This window comes from Hemibagrus wyckioides, linkage group LG03 (genome assembly GCF_019097595.1).
Source record: "Hemibagrus wyckioides isolate EC202008001 linkage group LG03, SWU_Hwy_1.0, whole genome shotgun sequence".
Taxonomy (NCBI): domain Eukaryota; kingdom Metazoa; phylum Chordata; class Actinopteri; order Siluriformes; family Bagridae; genus Hemibagrus; species Hemibagrus wyckioides.
Genome location: NC_080712.1, coordinates 18,485,794 through 18,511,994, shown reverse-complemented (window position 1 = coordinate 18,511,994; position 26,201 = coordinate 18,485,794). Strand labels below are relative to the sequence as shown.

The following is a 26,201-nucleotide window of genomic DNA, read 5'->3' as shown; positions in this document are numbered from 1 at the left end:
TGAGATTTGAAACTAGTTCCAAAGTTGTTTTTCTTTTTTAACACTTCATGCAACTTGTTATAAAGAGAATGAAAATGTGTGTGCATGTGTGTGTCCTAAGTGTGAAATCTTTTTTCACTGTTTACTTTGGCCTGGTATCTTGGCTAGATTGAAGGTTCAGCTGGATGAGATTCTCAGTTGGACATGAAATTCATGAGCCAGTCTGTCATCACTCTCCCCAGCCCAGGCCATTCTTACATACCCCACTGAGCCACACACACACACACACACTACACAAAGACACTTTATTTAGAATCTGGATAAAACAATCCTGTTGTGTCACTGAACATATGCTAAGCAACCATCAACAATCATTTTATGTCCCAATAAAGATGGGCCACAAAATGCAAGGATGTGATATGTACAGCATGTTGGACATAACACCTAAACCTGCTTATATTTAACTGAAAACACATTATAGTGTCACAATGCATTAAAAGAAAAATCACACCACACAATGTAAACACATTAAACACACTTTCTTTCATTACATGAGACTAAACCTTATGCATAATAGCAGTAGGACTGAATGAGATCCAGCTGCCGTTGCTGCTGTGGCCCAGTATACACTACGTCATACAGGCTCGAGACCTACTTGCTGAAGGCCCCAAAATCCAGGTACAGTAGAATGTAAATGTCATGTTGCATGGTCCAGGAAGGCTGTCTGCCCAGAAGCCACACCTGCACACACTGCAAGCCAGTGCATAGCATGTAAAGTAAAAGCATGTCCTGTTCTTTTTCTTTTTCCGCCATTAAGCAAAATTCAAATTCATACAGACCAGCCAACCTCATTTCATTACCTTTATTTTATTTCTTTTTTTCCTGGTGCTTTTATTGGATCTTTACTCTGTCATGTCTAAGTTTTTGGAGTTTGAGTTATTTTCTTCTACCTTCACACAATCCTAATTAAGAGGCCTTTATACTTACATGTAGCTAATTAATCTCTATTCTTTTCATAGATATCTGCACACCAGCACCATTTATTTCTACCAGGGATCTTGTTATTTTCCTGTCAAGCTATGGATTAAACCGAGTGTTTATTACAAAGTACATTAATGACTATAAATCAGGCAAAATTGTTTAATAAGGCTAGGCTGCATAAGTACATTTTGATCTGGATTTAAAAACCCTCTCCCTTCACCCTCTTACCTAAATGCTGATGGCACTGGCACCTCTTTTTGATGAGAAAATGAACAAAATATGGCAATCTTTCTCTCCTAGTCCTATTCCTACCTTACCCAATTTTTCTTCCCCTTCTTTCTTTTAAACTTGTACTACAGAAAAAATCAGGCGGACACTTTTGCCCAGTAATCTTGCCACTTGCTCACTCAAACCCATCCGTCTGACAATGCTCCAGACCATCTCACGATACCTTCTTCCCTTTTAACATAAACAACCCCATATCATCTGGTCACATGCCAAGAGCGTTTAAAACAGCAAGGGTAATACACAACCGAAAAAAGCCCACATAATGCTCCCCAGACATCAGTAACAACCAACTGGTATCATTTCTTTCCTGACATTCTAATAAAAATTAATGTGCTGTATAATTTCAGTTGTGTCTCACTTTTAACCAAGAACCTCCAAGATAAGAATCCGTCTGGCTTTAATGGGGTACATTCCATAGAAACTGCCCTTTTGGCTGTTATGAGGAAGCGTCATGCTGCTAGGTCAGCCAAACTGTTATCCTCATTCTCGACCTCTGAGCAGCAGCAACTGAGTTGTCCATACTCATAAATCTTACACTGTAAAACATGACAGCCTCAATAAATTATATAACTTATTTCTTCACCTTACGTCCAGTTGTCATGACAAGCTTTGGATATTGATGTTTGTAAGTTTATAAGTTTTTAAAAATTACAACTTAAAGTAATCCATCTTGAGTTGAAACAAAAGTTATCTTCAAGTTTAATTTCCCCATCTTTTTACAGCAGTTGGTGATCCGTTGTTTAGAAGCCTTACCATCTTGAAATGTTTGTTAGTGTTGGATAAGTGCCACAATTTAAGAGTGGTTTGTTTGAGGGAAAGTCAAGTGACATAGCAAGGATCACCATCTACACCATGTTCATACTCTCCACTGCTGTAACCACAAGGCTCAATGCTGGATCCTATTCTATTCTCCATCTATACCCAGGGTTAGGGTTAAGGTTAGGGTTGGACTTTGAGTGTATATCCTCACATTGACTTTAATACCAGTGCTTTGCTGATGACACGCAACACATTCTCCCCTTTCCTCCCTGAGACAATGCATGAATCTCAGCATGTCTAACTGTTTCTGTAGTGAACTGCTGTATATCCATGGACATGCTGCAGCATGGAAAGCTCTTGTGATCTCCCAACAACTCTCAGATCAAATCAGATTATCTGTCAATGCACAAGGGTAGTTCTGATAGAGCACTATACTTCTCACTTCATTTTGTTTAACCTGACTCCTTTACAACATCAGGAGAAATGGGCCAATTTTATTCACTGAAACTAATCAATGCTTGTTCATATCCTTGTCATCGCAAGACTGGATGTAGCTCATTCCTGACAGATCAGTCTCTGTACCATCCAACTTTTGCACATGATCCATAATGTAGCTGCAAGACTTGTTTTAGTCTTCCCCAAATCACCCCATTGCTTAATTCTCCCTACAGGCTTCCTGTAGCTGCCTGCATTACATTTAAAACTTTGATATTTGCCTCCAAAACCTTAAAGAGGCCAATCCCCTCCTACCTCAAGATGCTTCACACTTCACTCTGCACCACATTGCCATCAAACCTCTATACCATCCCTCAATGTACCAGGAAGATATGCATATAGAGTTCCACTAGCTGTCTAAACAACTGAATCTCTGTTTGTCTACAAAGGAAGACTAAAGTCCTACCTCTTCACCAAAGACTTGAATTAGCACTGATCTAATTTTTTTTAATGTTGCATTTTAAAACTTTTCACTTTTTTTACTCCTTATACCAACTACCCACTAACACTAAGATTAGGTTGTATTCTCAGACCCAGTCTTAGCATGTGAATATGTTTTTGATGAAGACTACAAAGAACATGAGTAGGTATATTATAGAGTAATTAAATACTCCAGTTACCTATTTCACTTTAACAAACTTCTAGAGTTAACTCTTCCACTAGCTCAAGTGGTTAAGGCTCTGGGGTGTTGACTGGAAGAGCAAGGTTCAAGCACCAGCACTGCCAAGCTGCCACCATAGGGCCCTTGAGCAATGCCCCAACCCCCCTGCTCCAGGGGTGCTGCATCATGGCTGACCCTTCGCTCTGGCCCCATCCCTCCAAGGATAGGGTATGCAAAGAAAGAATTTCACTGTGCAATAATGTATATGTGGCAAATACTTAACTTTAGAACAGTGAATTATGCTAGACACTAACCAGTATAAGCCACACTTTCCAGTAAATTCAATATAATTAGTTGTGAGACTTTCTGACACATTCATGAACTTGCTGTATTTTTAGCTGCTGAACCTGACAGAACAGAATAGTGTGATTGTCCATCATCAGCTATGAAGGAAACATTCATTCATTCATTTTTTCAAATACTGCAAGCTCTATGGCACCCAAAAGCTAACATAGTGTTAAGTGTGCTACTTACATTTTCTAAGTGTGTTAAATAAAGAACGTGAATAGTCTAGAACAGGAATACCATATTTCATTCTATATTAATTCAATCGGAATTCCCATCATGAGGCCACTGTTTTTAGAATAATCTCTGGATACACCGCAAACCTGAAGGAATGAACAAGACAAATTCAGGTAGGTTCTAATTTTTGCAAACAAAGCTTTTGTTGTACCATCAGCTTTTGAAAAGCACAGTAACTAAGCCCTGCATCCATTATATCATTTTTGTAGTATTTACTTTATAAATATGATTCATTTCACTTCATCAATCAGTGACAACTGAAACATGTAAATGTAGATCTCTTTTATTGCATTTGTAAAAGTATATTCCCAAAAAATGAGAAGTTAGAAATGTAGACATTGTTTCTTTTTACTAACATTGCTGAGTGCTATTAATCACAGGGTTACATATGTTTCCACAGACTCATGTTAAACTGGAAATCAGACTAAGATTTATTGCATAACTATTAAACAAAAAAGGAGTGAAAGGAAAAATATCTGAAACATGCTAAAGAATGAGTACCAAAGGAGCAGCTCGGTGTATCATGAAAAAAAAGATAGACATTGCATTTCTTAACTTTCACATTCTGGACTGTGTGTACTGTTTTAATTAGCCCCCTGACTTCATTCTAACCCTTTCTCCAAACAGAGAATGCAGCAGAGCATACAGTATGACTTCAGCTGTGTAATATTACATTGCCTATTAAACAATATAAGTTACAAGCTCAAGCAAACAAAACTGAATAGAACTATAGATCATTTCTCTTATATATTTGTTGCAAGGCTGGTTTTAACACACTCTAAATCGTAAATGTCTATGGCATGGTCAGTGTAAATCAGATACAGGTACAAAGGTCAATCAGCAAGCATGCTAATTGTTAAAGGAGCATTCGGGACATAAAAGAAGAATTTTGTATACTATTTTTCATTGTATGTAGTATGCTGTTGATTAGTACTATATCACTTAGTGCTCATGTAACAGAATACTTTGTGTTATAATACTAATACTAATACTATACTAATAATAGTAATAGTTGTGTCTTTTTTTCTGTTTTCAACCATCAATGATGCAAAATTTCACTACCCAGCATGAAATACACAAATAGGAAATTTGTCTATTGGGAATCCCTGCTCTCATCCATCAATCTGGACCTCTGAGTGAGACTTTTTCAAGCTAACATGCAGAAGATGATTGTGGCAATTTTGCTTGAAGAACAAAACATCGTTACAGTTAGCTCATACATCATATTTATACTGCAGAGGCTACCTCACCTAAAATCTACTTCATGAAACTAGCTGGGTCATGTTTATACCAAGCAGGTGCTTATCATATACACATTTAGCTAGCTAAATTTGTTTATGTCATCAGCTTTTAGTGATTAATGTCTTTGATGTTGTGCTCATAAAACATTATGTCATGAACCTTTCCCACATGCAACACAGATGTAAGCAGGAATAAATTTTTATCCTGTCAGAGCTCTCTCGTATAAACTCTCAGTGTTTCTATCAGATATATGTATATATGTACCACTATTACAAGCTAGCCCACTTAGCATCAGTGACAGGATGCCAATCGATGAAGATCTTCTTACACCAATTTGGGTTACACCATTTGAAAGTACTAGGTGAGTTGAATTGCATTTCCTGTCTTTAAGTGGTGATCTTTAACAAGTGGACAACAAGTGAATAACAGATTATAGCCAATTATAGGTTACTTAAAGGCTTTTTGCAACCAGGCTATGCATGCATTTATTTTTATTTAAAAACACTAAATGGGTCATATATATATATATATAATTTAACAAGTGTGCAGCCATCATTTCAAACTGGAGGACTATGTAAGACATTTGTAAACAGAGTTACTGAGTCTTCTACCAAAGGTGATGCAAAAAACAGAAATTCCATCTATATTTAGTGCCAGAACCAGACTAGAGGAGAAGCCCGGACATGCCCTACGATTAGTTAATGTACACTTGCAAACGCTTGTCTTCACTAACTACTAGTAACTACTATCATCATCATGTAACATTGCTAGCTAACAATACTGTGGCTTCTTGTGTTGTTCCCAACTTTAGTTATTTGGCTCTGTATAATTTGGAAAGACCTACAACTGCTCTCCTTTTGCTCTTCATGCTGGTGCAGTTCTTCTTCTGTATATTTTGGCTCCAACATGATTGGATGTCACTGTGAAAACTAGCTAAATCAGTGAATCATTGCTATCACATAAGTGGCCCATTTACTTCATTCACACAATTATTTACTTATTATGTGACTGTTTATGTTAAGTAGCATGCTAGCTACAGTATCTGGCTTCCCTGAACATAACTTTAGTACCACCCCATTCCCCATCCCATCCTAATATCCACTTCTAACAATTGTAGTCCAATTATATAATGTCCACCTTCAGGATATGCAATCTGGAGAGGGTTTTTCCAGTATTTAAGCCAGGAAATCTCTCTACTGAGCCCAATGCATCATCACCGTAAGACACAAGAGGGATGTTTACAACATGATGGCTACATTTTTCATTTTGGCCAGAGTGTAAGACATGAAAGTTGTGGCTTCAGAAAATATCAGCTCTACTTTCCAACATATCAGGCACTAGAGCAGAGATATATTTGATAAACAACAGCTGTCTCAAGCTAATGAAGAGGAAGCCTTACAATGTCAACATTCAGAAATAGCTTTCTCTTCCTCAAGTACAGGCACTCAGAAAAGCCTCCAATATTCTGTCACCTCAACAGAGCCAATGCTTCCAAAATGGGAGACCAGGCTACTCGAGACTGTTAACAATAGTGGTTAAGCTTTCTAATTGACAAGGGGCTTGTTAGTAACGGTGAAACTCCTGCTCTAATCACTTGCTGCTATGCTCACATCTTTTTTTATGTCATTTTTCTGGCCTGCTGCCCGAACCCAGAGCCTGGAATGCTCAATATGTCTGCAAACACAGATCAGAGGTATAGTTTGGCATCTTGAATAAGTATTTGTTTTATTAACCCTTACATACTGTGCATATTTGAAATATGACCAGGATAGAGTGGTTACTGAAGATGAAGGAATGAATGAATTATGAAAACTAGCATTTCATGTCTATCCTACCAGCTAAAATTAATTCATGTGAATATGGCAGTGAAACACTGGAAGTCTGACCTTTGCAAATATGTTTGCAGAGCTATCCAATTTCTTATAGGCGAAACTAGAAGTAGAAGTATGTTATAGTGTGAATACAAGCATATGTTGCAGGGCAGTTAGCAGTTTTCTCAAGAAAACTTTCCCAGACCTTTATCCCAAAAGTCATCCCGTAGGTTTTTTCTTTCTTTTTTCTTTTAAGTAAATGTTTCCATTTGTTTTTCCACTTGAATATTGTTGGTTGCTGTATCACATTAAAGGTGGGAAAAGATCCGACATGATTTATCTTACGTTCTGTCAAGGCTATTTCCAAAATCAGCACTTTACCCATCAGCACATTACCCATCAGCCCCTGCATGCCGCATGACCCTTCACTTCAAACGGCTCACTGAGCATTCACACCTGTTCTGCATTTCCCTCAATCAGCACCCCTTTTCAAGTTCTGCTTTTTGTGTACGGCACTGCTAAGCTTCTGTTGATGTTTGTTTCTTTGCTTTCCATAGTCTGTATGTTTTACTATTTTGGTTTATACTCACCATTTTGTTGTTTCCTTTGCGCCTTATAAAAATAATCTGCATTTGCATCTGCTGCTACACTTTTTTTTTTTACATCACAAAAACCTGCTGTTTTGATAGTTGTTTAAACTTTTTATATTCAGTGTAGTGTCAAAGGATCAACAGTGAAAGTTTAAAAAGAGAGCATGTGTATCTCTGCAGCCACAAAGTAGAGATGCAGATTGACAGTGCACTACTTTTATTTGCAGAAAGACAGCATGTTGTACAGCATTGCTGTTCTAATGAGACTATTTGCAACAGAAATGGAAACACCAGTTGTGCTATAAGGGCCTGAGGCTCATTTAGTAATTATAGAGCAGGACAAAGATGGTCCTTACTGCTACATCTGCTGTTTAGTAGCAAGACAATCGTCTGCTCAGCTGGGACAAACAGCTTCCTACTATATAAGGAACAGACAGAGAGAAGTCAAAGTACATTGCTAAGATGTCAGTCATAATTCATCCTTCTCTATAGATACGGTTGTCAGATAAAGAGTATCATCACTGACAACTAAGCAAATCTGATTGCTTTACCAAACAAACTGTACAGTATCCTGCTGAAGTATTCAGGGACTTTTTTTTCCTCAGAACTGGAAATCCAGACAGCAATTCCTGGACATTCCACCAGACACTCAACCTCTCCCAACCCACTAATGTAATTATACTTTGAGCCAGAGGAAGAAGGTGTTGGGGCTGAGTCAAAATGTTCATGCTAACATGCAGGCGGTTGCAGAAGTAACAAGCCAGAATGATTAATAGAGTCATAGTGCAGGTTTATTAATACGCATTACACATGCCAATGTCAAGAAACTGTACAAACCTCCATTAGCCAAAGAAATAGAAGGTCAAGTAAACAAAAGCAAAACCCAAATAATTGTGGGTTTTGTCCATTCTTGATGGAGATATTTGTGAAAAGGATTTTGTGAAAGTGAAAGAACTTGGTGAAAAACTGACATTTGTTCAGGTAGTTTTCAGTTTTTGTCTTTCTGTTTGCAAGATTGTGAGAAAGCATGGGTGTGACCTACAGAACAAACGTAACACTTGCATCATTCCAGCATTAAATGGGCGAAAGTTCTGCATGCACTTCTCTGCATGTGCATAAGAGACAACCAATGATTTATTTAAAATGACACAATATTTTTCCAAGTTACCCTCTAAGTCATACCACATGGAATAATCAACGCATGATGCTTTCATGTTTTTTTGATGCAAATGTAAGTTTATGCCATTTTATGAGTGGCGTTATCCATGCAATGTGACAGTTGTGCCTCTTTGCTGTACAGTTGTTCAGAGCCCCTTTTGGTTTGAGTGAAAATCTACAGTAGTTCCTGACTATATGAGTGAACTTGTACATATGCATGTAATTATGTGGAAAGTATGAAATCTGTCATTTAGATCATTGTTGCGCAATTGAACTCAAACCAAAAATGTTACAATTGTACTGGCTTCCCTCTATCGTGACAAAGAAAATGATGACATAATGATTAAAACAGCGTCTGCTCCACTGGTTGATCTTCATAGTACTCAACTTAGAGAGTCAGGCTGAGCTGGATTTCAGGAAAAACAGTGATCAGGAGTATATTGTCTCTTGTTGAAATATGCATTTCATTTTAAATGTTCACAAGTGAAGTATCTATGACACTCATCAACTACCACAAAAGACACTGAGCCCCTTCACATACAATCATTTGTCTCTCCACTAGAGTTCTTTTCTGCTTTGGTGAATTTCATTGCAGGTACAATATAGTCACTAGTGGCACAGAGACTACTCTCAAACACTTTTTGTCTGTTAATAGCCTATAACTGATGATGGACAATTGATATATTGATCCAGATTATGCAAGCATCCTCTGCAAACTTGGCCTGCAATTCCTGTCACTGTGCAGTAAAGCAGAAAAGGTTCATTTCAGCCACTTCTGGTGTGAAGAATACATGAATGTATTGTGCTGACGATCTGATCGATACAGATATACCTGGTATCATTCATAAAGTGCTGAGCTTGCACTGTGGCTGGTCAGATGATCTGCAGGTTTGAATCGTTTATAAAATCGAATCCTATAATCACTTTATCATAAATGTGAAACCACATCTGAGAGAATTCTGGAAGGAAGATTTATACCTGAATTAGAAAGTTCAAAAAAGTTAGAAAGTTTTTGTCATAAACATTAAGTCATCTCATAATTTGCAAGTGAAGCTTAGTTATAAAGTGCAGCTTGTTGGGAAGCATTGTATGTGTTTATATCAAGTTTGTGAGGTCTTGTACAAACACCAGGAGACTTGACCAGACACTCTGTTCACCATCCAAAGGAGACTTTGATGGCAGGGCAGTACAGGAAGTGGGGTACAAGTTGCTGTTGGGTGACAAACAAAATTCAGTGATAGAAAACAATTTTGCCACTCAGAGCAGAAAGTACCTTTATTTATTAGTACCTTTATTAATTCCATTTTGGAAACAAAACACAGGATGTTATTAAAGTGTAACAAATACTTCCAAGAAATGTTCAGAATGAGGCAGTGGATAACTTAGAGTAGAATATTTAGCTATTTTCCTGATTTGTTGAGTTTGTGACAGCAATGCAATGAGCAATTTTAAGACCTTAGTGGCTTACCAGTACCATCACAGTAATAAAGTTGGTGGGGTGTTATTTACAGCTGTGGGGAATGATTTTGTGTGCTTACAAGCTGATGTAGAGGCAAAGTCAAATCCTGAAGGTGTCACACCATAAAGGTTGGTTTTTAGTGTCAGTGTCAGGTGTAATACAGACTGCGGTCAGATGTAGTCATGCAGCTAATGTACTGTGGAAGGTCAGTAAATTAAGGATAAAAAGATAAGGATGATGATGATGATTATTATTATTATTCATTCAATAGTAGTAGCTTTATCTGAGCTCTACTAGTCTGCATTTACTTGGTCTGTGAATGATAGCACTCTTTAAACTAAAATTAAGTTTTGCCTAGTTGTATGTGCAGCCACAAAGAGCACATGTTTCTTCTTCTTCTTCTTCTTCTTCTATACCCATACCATTTTTACAGCAGTGTCCTCAGGAAAATGTTGGATACGTGAAAACAGAAAGAAGGTTAAACTGGATACATATGAAACAATAAAGTGTTCTTAAGTTTCTATGTACTGAAAGGTTCTGTGTACAACATAGTGTTTCTTCATGGCAGAGAGCTTTATGTAGAACCCTTTTAGGAAGTTCAGAACCCTCAACCTTTCAAAGAACCACTGAGGAGTTTACAGTGAGTGACTATGAGAAGAATGAGTGGTGAGTGGTGAAATCACCACGTATTGATGTAAAAGCTGCATGCAACTGGAGATGTAGACTTTAAAGAGTACTAGAGAATGTTTCTGCTTTGTTCCAATTGTACAATCATAGTTTTATGATTTATAGATATGAGAACTTTATCCACTTTGGTCTGAGATAATGAATTGCATACATTTTTTTTATTCATTTTATTTCCTTGGTTTGTTGTTTTATAGTCTGGTTTCTGCTCTGGGATCATTAGGAACATATCTAACATATTGCACACAATATAAGACGCCAAAAGGTTTGTATTACAAGTTGAATTTGGCAGTTCTGGAAATTTAGAAATAAAGAAAATGGCTCTGAAACAAAAGGATTAAGTGGGTCATAAAAAAGAGTGAACAGTCAGCGTTGCACTCCACCTTTTCCAGCCTAGCCAGTGCATTCTGCAATTTCTATTACTTTATATATGAGGGTGCTAGATCTATCTGCTCATCACTTATGTCATCCTGAAGACATCTCTGACTGCAATATTAAACAGAGCACAGTCTTGCTGAGTCCAGTGATGAGCTTGTGCTGCACTGAGGCAAGCAGCAGTGCTTTGCACCTCCATCTATTGCTTTAGGGGGTCAAACTCACTGAGCCAGAGCAGCTGTTTAATAATTAGCATAGAGTCTGCAGGAGCAAATATATTATGCTCTGTTTCAGCTTCACGTTCATAAAAGTGCTTCATTACATTCTTCCCTAGCCTACTGTGAGTCATTTGTAGTTATTTAAATGGTTCATCAGAAAACAACAATAAATATAATACAAAAGATGAATAGAGGGAGTTGCTGTAGTAATTAATTATGTAATAAACATAGAGAGGTAAGGAGTGATGTCGAGGAGATCTGGCACATGGAAATGTATGTATACTATAATGTATCAAAGAACCCAAGTGCACTTTTGCTTTTATTATTTCCAGTGGTGAGATACTTCAACATCAACATAACATTAAAAGAATCTTGGTTATAATTGGTAGTTGTTGCTATGGCAGCAATTAGTCATATGGATCATAGGGATAAGTATAGAGTTAAATAGAGAGTTAGAGATAAATCTACTCTGCTGGAACTTTAGAATCCCATGGAGTTAAAGCTATGTTATAAAAATATCCAATTTCATTTTTCAAATATATCTTCTACACTTTGAACAGCTGACAAGGGACTTTTCCAGCATGGCCTGCATCCCTGGAAGATTGATTCACATTCATCTTGTAATGTTTAATTGTACATTACATACTACACATTGATTTAAATGATTGGCTGTAGCCCATGAATTGCTATACACAATTTATCAACCAACTCAACTCAGCCTATCAGTGTAAAGAGACCACCAAAAGACCAGATATGTAGGTGGTGGACTACTCTCTGCCTCTGTCCTGTAGTCCTAAGCTGTAAATATATATATATTTTATCGTTTTTAAGATTATACAAAGCACTCTGGTTCCATCTACAGGACAGCAACATTCACACACTCTCACCTCTTGTATCTGCTGTATAATGATGAGGGCTGCTGTGGATCCGGAGCCACCAGCCTTCTACAAGCACAGCTCATCTGGTCCCACCATCTCTCAGGGTACTAGGTTGCTATTCATCTAGACTCTTCTCTGTTCTGAATGAACTTCCCCTAGATGTCCGCACAGCTGAGTCATTAGCCGTGTTCAAACGACGGATGAAGACCTACCTCTTCCTGAAACACTAAAACTAGCTCTTATTTTTCCTGTTTGCTTTATGTATTGGTTGTAAAAAAAAAATTTAAAAAAAAGGCTGATGGTATTCTGTAACCTATTGAACCAGTGTAAATTAATTCATTGCTAGAGACTTCAAAGCACTTTTGTACGTCACTCTGGATTAGAGTGTCTGCCAAATGCTGTAATGTAATGTAATGTAATGGGACACTGGGTGTGAGACAGGAATACACACTGAATGGGATGCCTTGGCACCTTCACACACACACACACTCACACACACACACACACACAAACACACACACACACACACAAACACACACACATACACTCACACCTAGGGGTGATTTATCTAAGTAAATCCCCATACAGGAGGTGGGATGAACCCACACAAACACAGGGAGAACATCACAGACAACACACAAATAACCTGAGCTCAGGATCAAACACCCTGGAGCTGTGAGCTAGCAATGCTACCTGCTGCACCACAGCGCCACCTGGACATCAACACAAATATGGAAACTACTGACCGTAACAGCCACAAAGATAAATGTGCGAAATAATTTTATGATTTGCTCTTTTAACAGTGCTCCACAAACTGCACTATGCCAATAAATGTATTACTATACACTCACTTTATCCCATTTGCACACTCCCAGTTTTAGTGTACATCCCCTCATAAATCTTCCAGCATTTTACAACCATAGTTCATACATTTCATCCACCCACTAAATACTTGTACTAATTTGTAGTAAATTATTTAGATGCTCTTGTTTAGAACTAAATTTACGGACACACACAAAAATTCCACTAGATGGCAGAAAACACAAATTTTACAGTTTTACACTTTTTACGTTTTTAATACATTTACCTTAAACCCAGCAAAAAAGAGAGAAACACTCATGTTATTTGTAGTTAATCATTCCATATTAGCTAGTTGATCATATAGATCAAACAGAGTTCACATTAAATAATACTCTAATAATAATAATAATAATAATAATAATAATAATAATAATAATAATCTGAATGAATCAGTGAATGTAGAATGAATGGATGGATGGATGAATTAAAAAATACATGGATGGATGGATGAATACTGATGAGACATTAAAGCAAGAAGCTTTGTAATACATGCTTGAATAACTGATTGTGTTTAAATGTATAATAAGCCATTCATGTTTGAAAACTAAATGAAACCCTGACTCCAGCACTCTGTCCTGCTATACAGTGTATACAGATGTAAGTGATAATAGTAGTTGTTGTTACCATCTACCTAAATTAAGTTTCCTTAATTCCTTCAAGTTCCAGGCCCTGCAGTCCCTCCCTCGAAAGACATTCAGGAGTAAAGAAAATAATAAGAAAAAAATGAGGAGAGCAGTACTGCTTTAGTTTAGCACAGTTACACACTTAACAATCCAGGCTTGTAGCAATGACTGCACTGATTTCATTTGTAAAGTTGCTTGGTTGCTTGGCAGCTGCTTGGTTTGATCAAATCACCAAGGAACCTAGCAATCAATATAAGCTACAATAATGTTGACTCTGGGCTTACATCATCCTCAATCAAGGCACTTCTGCTTCCTTGATATTGTCCTTGGTTGTGCATTTATAAAAAGGCTCATAGGACTAAGTCCTTGAAGAATAATTGGTTAAATGTTTGTGAATATAGATCCCACAACAGTCACAGAAAAAATTACTCTAACATGACACCAGCTTCAAAATAAAATGATAAAAATGCAGGGTATGGCCGCAAAGTTATCCGAGTACCCCTGAAGCAATGCTGAGCCTGGCTTGCAAACAGTTCCACACAGCAGCACTTCAAGCTTCATAGCTTCCACCAGCCTTCATTACATTATCAATGGCTGTTTTGCAGAATGTTACCGAGAGCTATAAACTCTAACAGCTGCTACAGCATCATGCTGTGAATGAGCCTAGAGATCAAATTGTGCACACTGTGAAGATGTATCTAAAACATTTCAGCAACATGTAATTTCAGTAAGAGTTTCTGTTGTTTTGCCTAAATGGTTAGCATCCCACTGCTAGAAGCCAGCCGACTTGAATGATAGCTTTCACTCAGGAAAAGAAAAAAAAAAAGGATGGAAAAGTCAATATACTGTACAAGGCCTAAAAACAGAAACACAGTAATATATTTAAGTAATGGTTTAGCTGAAATTACATTCATGCTATTACTGATGTGTTTTAGATTAGATAGTACTGGGCTGATAAAGAGGCTAATCATCAATTTGACCAAGTTCTAACAGGTATATGCAAGTGAGACCATACTGTATATCATGTAGTAAAAGGTGTGTGGACACCTGATCATCACATTTATTCCATTCTTTATTGTTATAATAATCTCCACTCACACCGCAGTGTGGTTGTGAGCATTTGATCATTAAGCCATCAGAGAATTAGTAAGGTTGGGCACTAATGTTGGGTGAGAAAGCTTGAGGAGCAGTTGCCATTCCAATCCATCTCAATGTTTAGAGGTCAGGGTCACTTGAGTTCTTCCACTGCAAACTTGGCAAACATCTTCATGGAGCTTGATTCATGCACAGGGCCATTGTATTGCTGGAACAATTCTACAGGAGATGATTACAAACTTTTGACCATATAGTGTATTACAGGATGATACACAGGATGATACACAGACTGTTAGTCTCTTTTAGTATACTAGCTGTTAAAGCACTGTAGGGATTAGCACCATCAGAGATTACATATTGTCTGTTTCCATATGTTCTAAATCATCCATTAAGATCTAGTACTGCAGACTCAGTGTACCCAAATTCAACCAGATGTGGCAAAGTATCTTCATTTACCAATCAAGATCAGTCATGGAACCACAGAACATCTTTTTAAACAGCAGCTCGAGACATTTTTGATGCATTATAATTTTTATTGTTTCCATGTCATTTATTGTTTGTTGTCATTTTTTCCATTTCAAACTATGTCCGTATTTCTTTTCACATTTAAGCTCATTCGTAGTTTTCTTGTTAAATATGAAATTTTATTTGATTCTGCAGTATTGCTGATTATTGTTTTTATTTACTTTTTCCTTACTCTTATTCTTGTTTTTTTCCAGGCTGTTTTTTTTTTTTTTTAAATTATGTATATCTCTGTTTAATTGCTGCTCACATTACATAAAATCTTATTATTTCTTTTTGTTTTGTTTTTTTATTTCCATAAGTAGCATTTTTATTATTATTATTTAATGCTATCATAATATTTAGATGCATTTTTACATAACTGAAGAAAATGCTTGCTGGCATTATTATTACATCTACCTTATAGCATGCTTGCATAACTATTTTATTTGCAGCAATTATTAATAACATTAATTTAGCTAACCATATTAACCACATTATCTACAATATTTTTGGATATGGAGCTGTCAAGGTAAGCGTTTATACACAATGGTCCAGAACTAACAAGTAGTTGAAAAAGATCGACCTTGTTCTTTCAACTTTTCAATATTTTGAACTTTTCAGTATTTTGGCCGGTCGAAACTGGCTGCATTTTCTATCTATTTCTCTCTGACATCAAAGCCTCTCTTCATCTGGATAGTGCATTAATCTGCAGAAAGATATTGTAGACTAAATCATAACATTCTACAGCCAGCCTTTTATTTTTAGTACATTATTACCAAAAAGAAATATGCATGTAAAAATAGTAAGATATAAGATTACTGTATTATTGTAGGTGTGTTAATGAAGCCAGGAGCATGCAATGCAGCCTGTAATGCTCATTGAGCTTTACCTAACAGCTTGTAACAGGCCACAATTAATGACTTTGAAGAGATGGAATGACAGCAATATTTAAGCACAAGAAAGTAGAGGAAGAGGTAAAATGAAAAAAAAAAACTGCTCATCTGAGAGCTATATCTTATCATGCTTTTTAAAAACTGTTTGGTAACTGTTAATTAAGAGAGAAAGAAAAAAAAAGAAAAACTGGTACAATATCCTAGAACTCAAAATCAGTTGGGAACACACTTGACAGGGAGCGCTGTGGCTCTGCGGCTCTCAGCCCTGGAGCTACAGTCTCCATTAAGCTCAGTCACTACCTGGCTCTTTTAGAGGGCAACTAGGAGTGGATAACAACATCTCTCTCTCTCTCTCTCTATCAGTGAACTAGGCCTTCACCTGGTATGTTTGGCTTTTAGGTCAGCAGGTGGTGAGATGCAGGCAGCTCACAATGAAGTCCTGTTTGACCTCAGCACAGTGGGTCAGCGTTTGGCAGCACCTGCTCACTGAGGCTGGCATCAAATTTCAGCAACTGCCCAGACGGAGTGCCCTCCACCTCCAGTGTTCTCCTATGGCACAGTGATGGGAGCAACCCATGGCCTCAGAGCTACGTTTCTGACCTCAACACACCCTGGCAGCTCAACATGGATGGAAAAATTCATCTATTTATATAAAAATAGTCTACTTATATAACTGCACACTTATATATAGGTATTGTGTTTTTGCAGGCATTGTGCTTTTTTTGTCCCTTAGACCCAAATTTTCTTTTTATTAAGTTACCACAGATCTTATTACAGCCCTATTTTACTCGAATTAGCATAATCTACTCATTTTAGCATGTATAATGCAGCTTTCAGCAGTCCTTCCCAAGCACTATGCACTGCTGCTGAAGCTTCTTCTAAAACTTGGATCTTTAACACTTCGCATCCTAATCAAACACATCCGCTTCCTCTGTGTGGAATTCTAACAGAAGTAAGTTTCATGGCTAATGCAAAGCTTATTGTTTGCAAGCCTTTGCATGTGCTCTGTCTCATTGTGCAACCTGCGTAGACAGATTATTGTGCGGATTCATTTACACTTCAAATTTCGCATAACTCCACACAGCAGGGATGGACACATTTTCCCATTTTAGCATCACAGTGACACATCCAGAGCTTATTACACTCTGCATGCCTTTTGTAACAAGACAGACTCAGCAGGCTTGTGTGTATCCTGAAGCAGATATACAGTAAACAAAGTCCAAAACACGATTCCAACGGTAGTATTCAATATAAGAACTAAAAGTTTTCAGAAACAAGTTCCGGGCTTGATCAAATGATGGCTGAAATACAAAAGCACACTCAAACTGACAGGGAACGGATGTCTCAAGACCCACAGAAGAAACTTCACAATGAGACTAGCAGCTATTGTTGTTTTTATAGAGTAGGAAGCCATTAGAAACACGTGGAAATAATCAGTAACCATGACAGTGATGGAAAATTATGGCAACCGAGGCCTCTGGAGTGCAGAGAGTATTCCTGTGCACTGGCATGACACCTTCGCTATTTGAACGGAAGTGTGTACTACTGTGTTCAGTATATGGCACAGCTGAAGAGCGAATGTCTCTGCCAAGAAGCATGTTACACATGAGCACAGTGTCGAATGAATTTGGCATCCACCCGTTAAATTAGCATTCTGGTGAACTGGCTTGCTCTGTCCTCTTTGCATTCTTATTGTGTTGAGCTCGAAGGATCTGGATCCTCTACAAAAGCAGCTGCCATATCTGCTGAAAGCATTTCATAGGCTGTTATTATTGTTATTCAATTCAATGCTTTATACATGAGCAAAAATGTGGCAATTTCACAAGCAAATTCTTTATGACTAAGCAGTGCTGTTGCAATTCACAAGTTAATTGGCGGTACAGCGAAGGTGGAGAAATATATTTAGAAAATGTGTTTCCTTAAAACGCATATAATCTAGCCTTTTTTTAGATGAGCTTTTGGATTAACATTATACATGCTCATTACACGAGGCATTTTACCGTAAGAATGTGATGGGGGTAAATGAACAATGCTATTGTATTCTCTTTCTTATTGTATCATGTCTATTTCATTTCTTCCATGATGGAGCAGTGGAAAGCATTCACCGCCTGAAAACACTTTTGGAAAATGTGTAGAATTTACTTGGTAAATCATTTGTTGTGGTTTAGTTTTTACTATATCTTGTTAGTGGGCGAAAGAAATAATGAGAGGTCTGTAAGAGCATGGTGAAGTCACCATGGTTAAATGAACACCCACACAATGAAATTTACTCCTACAGAGTTAAGAGAGTTTAACTTGGATGACAGCATGTATGAGTGTGTGTGTGTGTGTGTGTGTGTGTGTGTATTTGCATGGAGTGAGCATGAAGTACAGATAAGGACCATGATTTACTATTCAAAAAAACCTTTTCAGTACATCAAACCCTCTTCTAGACATTTAACACACTTTCACATCTAACACTCTTGTAAAATTGCTCTTTTGCATGGTTAATTGTTCTAGCTTGTTTATGCAGACTTTTCTGAAAGGGAAGCCCTTTGTTGTAATCCTTTGTTCCTTTCGAGTACAAGATTTAATCTTTTCTTTGGAGAGTGACTAAGGGCATTAGTCAGTGGATGAACCATGCTGCTTTAATGCTGAGTGCTCCTGTTGCGTTACTGGAAATATAATTTAGAAATAAAGGTACCAAACTGTACCTGAGCTGATTATGGCATCTTTTCTAGGCACTTTTGATCACCATCCTCAAAACATATTTGTACAGTATATATATATGCTTATCCAATACCAGTTACACTGATTATAGTTACAGAAGCAGTACACTTTCCTTGGATAGCCTTAGGAGTTCAATTACTAAGAAAAGTTTTCTACATTAACATTACAAAATAGACAAAACTATAATGAATTCAGAAAGTCTGATGCTTATATTCATACGTTGATCATAAATTCTAGTTACTGATTACACAATTGCATTTTTGACCATACAGTATACAGCTATAGATGGAAATTATTTCCAGTCGCACTATCCAGTGTCACCCAGATGAGCACATTTTCTCCTTTCAGTCAGGTTTCTCTCAAGGTTTCTTCCTCATGTCATCTCAGGTAGTTTATCACTGCCACTCTTGTCTCTGGCTTGCTCAGTAGGGATACATTTTAAATGTACAATGTCTATAAAGCCGCTTTGTGACGATGTCTTCTGTTGAAATCACTATACAGATAAAATGTATTTGAATCAAACTGAATAGTGCACACGGTTCCAGAGGATTATAACCTTTCTGACTAATCAGCTGTGCATGCAAAGAGCTTGTATAGGGAATAAAGGTATCTGTATTTGCACCATCAACGGTACATATATTATGTGTTGTTAACCTGGGAAGGTGCATGTGGTGAAGTTTTAAAGGTACATCAGTGGTTGTTAAGGTCAATTTATGTATCTTCAATTTAATTTAAAGTACAAAAGATGTACCCTTGATGCAGCGACGAGGGAAACGTACAGTTTTTTTTTTTTTTTTCTGAGAGTGAACAGTAGCTGTTAAATAGCCAGTGATGCCTGCGCGGGGGTGTTGATGTAGGCAACGAATCCCGCCGCGCGCGTGGTGTCTCCCCTTACGCACGCGCACAGCGCCCGTTATTGAACGTGGCCGCTCGCTCGCGCTCGGTCGATGACATCGGCTGCGCGTCACTGAAGGCTGTTGCTCGCGCGAAGTGGACCAAGAGGAGGATCTGATGAAGGTGAGGCACCGTCTGTCTGCTCGTTTACCGTTTGCGCGCGCGACACCTTCCCTCGACTCGTGGCAGCTCGACGGCGAGAGCACGAGAGCGAGCGAGACCATGCCGTAGAGCTGCAGGAACGAACTCAAAGTTTGCCGCGCAACCAGGCGGATGAGTACAGCTGCGAATCTGAGGCGCTTTTATACAGGAAACAACAGCGTAGAGGAAGGTGAGTGAAGTCGCGCGCACCTGTTTCTCTCCACACCGGGTTCTCTCTCACAACTAAAAATAATTGCAAAAAAAAAATAAAAGATCACATTCCCGGTACATCACCCAGTGTTGAATAAACCATGCCTCAACGTTATGCATACTATAATTCTGTAAATATACAAACACAACGTTTCTGTAAACAGTCAACACTGCTCCTTTAACACTGTCCAGTTCTGATGCACTAACTAGCTGTTAATACCAGAAAATAACACGAGTTGAAGTTAAAAGAAAAAGGACGCTTTTCCAAAAAAACAAAAACAATAAAAAAACAGCCAACATCCTTTCCTGGATAATTAACTTTGAGGCTGAATATTTAATTCTTTGTTTTGTTTGTTCTATCCGTTTTGTTGCTTATGCTTTAATTCCTAAGCAAAACCATCAGCTTTACTCTAATGGGCTATTTTGAGTACACTCAGGAATAAAAGAAAAGCTATTAAAGTGTACCTTTCTTTGTCCCTGCGGTGATACCGTTACCTTTGCTGTGTATTTTGGTTTGGAAATGTGGATATAATGTACCTTTAAAAAGATTTAAAGCACATTGCTGGACCATAATTTGATTTAAGGAACAGTTTTAAAGGTTCACTATAATCATCTTTCTTGGTAAAAGATCTATTAAAGGTAAGCAGATGTATCCTTCAGGGTTCCACTCCAGGGACAAGGAAAGGTAAAGTTTAGTCATTGATATATTTTTTTCGTCATCATGTGTCGTTCTTCTGAGAGTGTAGTTTTTTCTCTCTCCAAGTAATAGTGCTTTATTTGTAGAAGTTTCATCCTGTACCTGGTGACTATGTAGGAATTTTTATGAAGCAGTAGTGAATCTTCATGTGCAGTCAGCATTCTGATGGGTGTAATGTACACACCAACAATACAAAAAAATGAGTTAAAAATGATTTTCCATGGAATTAAGAAAGAGGTGGAAATTTGAAGGTTGTGGTTGTTATCATGTCCATCATGATAGTTTCCTGTTGTTAATTAGTGTCATGTGGACTTTTCATTCATCAAGCTTTCATTTAGACTGGAGTGATTAGGGCTACCGGAGCTAGAGATGTTATAATTTATCTTTGAGAGTGTATTGTTGAGGGTGTATCATTGGCTACAAGGGCATTGGTGGAATTGTGGTTGATGTTTTTCATTATTACCTACATACCTGTGTCATGTATCATTGTGTTTCCTACATTGCTCATTACATTTTAGATAGAGAAGTAGACTGCATCATAATTTCTTTATTCACTGAACCTTTTAACATTACATGTTATTATTAGTTTATCATTGTATGGAAAATGCTCAGTCATGGACAGGTTTACATCCTTTTGTTTTTCTCTGCGTTTCACCTGGCGGGTTCTTTGTTCATGCTATTTTTATGTTCTTGTTGTGTATTGCACAAAGAAAAACAGTATGTTATAATAGTGTAATATGAACTATTTCAGAGTTTGTCTTAGTTACAGTTTTCATTGTAATAATGTACTATTTTAAAGTCATAAAAATAAATACAGTAATAGTGATCTACTATAATAGAAGAGACAACTGCTTAACATGTCTAAAGAAAAAAAAACAACATGATTTCCAAACAATCAAACGCAATCAGCAAAAGGTAGTAGTGAGGTTGGCTTTAAATATACAATTACAAATACTGAAAACAGTTACTGCCATATGCCTAGGTGAGGCAGAATATTTTCGTTGATGTTGAAGTGATGACAGTCCCTCTCATATATCATGTGTCTCATGTGTCCAGTGTGTCATATGTGTTGCCTGTTCTGTGAATAGGCCTGCACATTGTACACATGGCATGATTACAGGGCTTGGACAGGAGATAACAGATTATTCTCCACTGAGCAGGGATCACTTTGTAGCACCTTCCATCCTTCAGCTTTGATTGATGGACTTGGTTGGACTTTGCTGGAAAAAAGTTTATAGTTACTGATGATTTGCTCTGCTTTGATGGATGCCACACACTGCCTCCCCTCCTGCACACTCCCTACACATGGCAACAGATGATAACACACATTCTGACACACTTTTGTTGGTCAATTTGCCAGAAAGGATAAACAGATACCTTGGCTTGTCCTCTGCCAGACCAGTGAGGGCTGTTTGAAAACCTCTGTTATTTACTAATCAACATAATTGGTCCCTCTTTTTGAAGAATTATAAAGGACGATAATTGAGGTTCATTCATAATTGAGCCAGCCTTCTATGACCACAGTGTAATTTCATCACTCTTATAAGCTTCCATGGCAACAGGCAGCATAACCCAACTGAACCCTCTGTCATAAATAGCAAAGTGTATCCTTCTGTGGAGCTCAAGCTCCTTTTCTACCCATGGCAAAATCTTATACATGGTCCTATATGTGATTAGATAGTCAAATAATGACATATTATTTTAAACATTATTATTAATCAGAAAATATGTTGAGCATGTGGTGTATGCAAATTATTATTTATAAATAATTTCATATAACAGTCTTTAGAATTTAATATTGTCACAATTCTAGTTTTCTAGTGTAGTTACTTGTAGGTTTAATGCTACTAGGATCATATGAAAAGACATTTATTACTCATTTATTACTCATTTATTACTCATTTATTACTCATTACACACACACACACACACACGCACACACCAGTCTTCTGCTATTGTAGCTGGTCCTCTTGAAGATTTGGCATGTTGTGCATTCTGATATGCTTTTCTGCACACTGTGGCTTTAAAGAGTGTCTATTTGAGTTACCATAGTGTTGCCAGTTACCAAGGCATTTCCAGCATGGTCAGTGACTATATGTTAGGATTCACTTATTTCATTTTTTGTCTATTTTGTTGAGAAATGAAATGCACTGTTTTTGGCAACACATCAGATTCAGCAGAGCTTTAAGTCTATTAAGACAAGGAGAGACACCTTAGACTGTATATTGATTATGCTCTCTATGTGTGTGTGTGTGTGTGTGTGTGTTCAGGCTGAAAATCAGATACAATGTGCTTCATCTATCAGAGGAAGCCTCAATAACAAAGCAGAATTTTGTCTTTAATTCACTTTTTTCCAGTTCATCCTGTCAGAAGGATGCCATGTTATCATTCCCTCATCCTGGATTTAAGCACTGAAGGCAATATCAGGCATTTCAAGATTGACATCATGTCTAGTGCTGCAGATGAGATATTTCCTGCATATCCAGCTTGTCCTTCTTTGTCAGACTTGTATACTGCTTTTATTTCCATTCCAGTTTCCAAGAAACAATAAGCAAGAAACGAATGAAAATTCTTATAAAACAATGCAGAAACTAAGTCTCTCACCTCACACACATTTGATTGGTTTATAACAAGAATAATAGATTATGGTATAGAACTGAAAATGTCTTTTGGTGCTAAGTCTGTTACATACTTTTACCTTCACAGAGCCAGGAATACCAGCACATATTGTGAAAAAAGCAGAGAGATTTCAGTTTGCATTTTTCATGGTGTGATGCTTCTGTCAGATGTGTTATGTGTGATTTCTACTGCCATTTCCATGTCCCCCGAGGAGCTGGGATTGAACTATCTGTGAGGTCTTAACCTTTCATGTGCTCCACCACAACTGAATAGCATCTGTTGTTAGAGTGCAATACTTTGTCTTCTTGCTTTTTCTTTTCCACATATGCTTTCATTGTTTTTAGAAACATAAGCTGTGCATATATTGTGGTACATTGAGCTCAAACCGTAGACCGTCTTGTGTTTGAGACATAAAAGAATAACAGCAGATTGACAGTCTGTGCAAAACAAGGTCACTACCAGGTGTCTCCACACACAGCAGAAAATGAAATGGTTCACTGAAATGCATAATTGGATCTCATTCTCAGATTTATTATTAATATATTTTTTTTTATTCAGCATGCCTAAAAATAAGGAAGGATCTATTACTTGCTTATACACTCACTGTCCACTTCATTAGGAACACCTGCTCATATAGCAGTTATCCAATCAATCAATCATGTAGCAGCAGCAGAATGCGAAAAAACATACAGATACAGATCAAGAGTTTCAGTCAATGTTCACATCAATCATTAGAATGGGGATATGGGATATTTGTGACACTGATCATAATGTGGCTGTTGGTGCCAGATGGGCTGGTTTAAGTATTTCGTGATCTTCTGATCTCCTGAGATTCACACCGACAACTGCTTAGACTTTATAAATACACATCTTCAATGGATCTGGAGTCTATTCCAAGATCATAGGGAGATCAGGGTAGTTTAGAGTAACCATTTCAAATATTGGATTGTTTTTAGGAGGTGGGAGGATATCGGACCACAAGGACAGGGAAAGAACACGGAAGACACCATATGGACAGAAACCTGAGCTTTGAATCAAATCAGCAGCTGTGATCTAATAATCTTGTATATGATAACTTGGGCTTCAAAATCTGTGCAGAATGTCAGTGATCAGTGTCACTTTGGTTGCGAAAAAATCAATTCACGAGCATGTGATCAGCTACTTGAAGAGCCAGTGAGAAAGAATGTAGCGCTTCAAATTTAGCTCGAAGCAGAACGTGTAAAGGTGTCACCCAACACTCAGCTGACGCAAAAGTTATCTGAACATTACATCTCTGCAAACCCATGGGGAAATAAAAAACAGATTTCTCCTGATAATGGATTCTAATGTGCATTTCTCATTTGCCTGCCCATACAGGAAACGACTGCCCAATCAAAAGTATATTTAGTCTATTCTTAATTTTTAAATGATGAGACAGATCTTTTCCAGTCCCTGCTATTCAACTAATTTCAGCAATTTCACTGTATTCAACACAAGGAGGCTGAATGCATTATTGTTCATTTATTCATTCCCTAGACACATGCAATGCCAGTGTGACACCTTATACATATACATGCATATGTTTATTTAATGTGTTTGGGTTCTTCAGAACTGTAATATAGAAGCAATTCAATTAAGCAATTAGAGAGCAAAAAAAGTTCCACATCACTGACACAGCACTTGCTGTTTTAATGGACATTTTGCTTTATTCATTCTCCAAATGTGTGGAAATGATGTGTAAGAGAAAGAGAGGGAAAGAGTGCATGATTTTTGCAAGTGCTGACTAGAAATGTGTGAAAAACGTGACATTTACACCTTTCCTTTGAACTGATGGAAGATGAAAAGTAGACCTAGACAGTTTTGTGAAACAGATCATGAGCTTTAATTTCAAACTTTTCATTTCTTAGTGTATGTTCCTCTAGCAGAAGTCAAGTCAAGGCACCTTTCTTTTTAGAGCACTTTTAAAAGACAACCAGCATGCTTTACTGTAACATCAAATCAGTTTAATTAAGAAATCAAATAGTGTAAATAGGCTAATAAGGTGAAAGCAACAAAACAAAGAGCACTAGTAACAAAACAGAAACAGAGAGACAGTGGGATGATGGAGACCTTACAAGAATTCAAATGCCTTGGAGAATAAATATGTTTTCAAATTGGATTGAAAAATTTCTCTTATGGAGAATGACTATTTATTAAAGCAGCAACTGAAATGGCCTGGTCACTGTTGACCTTCCTCTGTGTGTGTCTGTGTGTGTAATAGTTAGAGTTGCTGATTAGATGATCTTAAGTTTCTGGAAGTAGAAAGTGGGCAAAGAAGATCAGAGGTCTAGCTTGCTGCAGTGCAAGCAATAAAACCTTAAATTCAATTCTGTATTAAGAGGTAGCCAGTGGAGGGAGAATGTTTTTTGTTTTTTTTTGGTACCTGTTAGAACCCTGGCAGCTGCACTCTGGACCAGCTGTAGACGTGACTATGATGTCTGTCTGATCCCAAAATCAAGGGAATTGCGGTAGTCTATAGAAGAAGAAATGAAAGCATAAACATTTCTCAGATTTTTAAATATTAAGATACTTTTTAATTTAGCAATGGATTTGAGTTGGTAATATCTTAGAGGTGAGCTTATTTCCTTTTTTCTGTTTATTTGCAAAAACAATGGCTGTATTTTTTACATAGCTGGGTATATGAGATAAAATGGACCCAGATTGTCTGCTATAGCTTTGGTAAAAGCAGGATGACAAAATATAACAACTGCATTCTTATAACTTCAGTCTTATTCTGGTTCAATTGCAGAAAGTTGCTTGATATCCAAAGTGTAATGTTCCTGAGACAGTAAAAATGAGATTAAGTGAGTCTTTATCACCAGCTTTCAGTGGAAGTT

At 37.4% G+C, this 26,201-nt stretch overlaps 1 protein-coding gene across 3 annotated transcripts in view; it reads left to right on the top strand.

Annotated features, from left to right (window-relative positions):
- Positions 1–19,661: 19,661 nt before the first annotated feature.
- zgc:171482 (zinc finger protein) overlaps positions 19,662–26,201 on the top strand; it is a 68,525-nt gene continuing 61,985 nt past the window's right edge. Inside the window, exon 1 of one of the 3 annotated variants that reach the window (XM_058378277.1) lies at positions 19,662–19,802. In XM_058378277.1, coding sequence (XP_058234260.1) covers positions 19,797–19,802 — 6 coding nt within the window. In that variant the 5' untranslated portion in view covers positions 19,662–19,796. Of the gene's footprint in view, positions 20,011–26,201 lie in introns of all 3 variants that reach the window. The other 2 variants (XM_058378292.1, XM_058378286.1) reach the window with 2 other exon arrangements.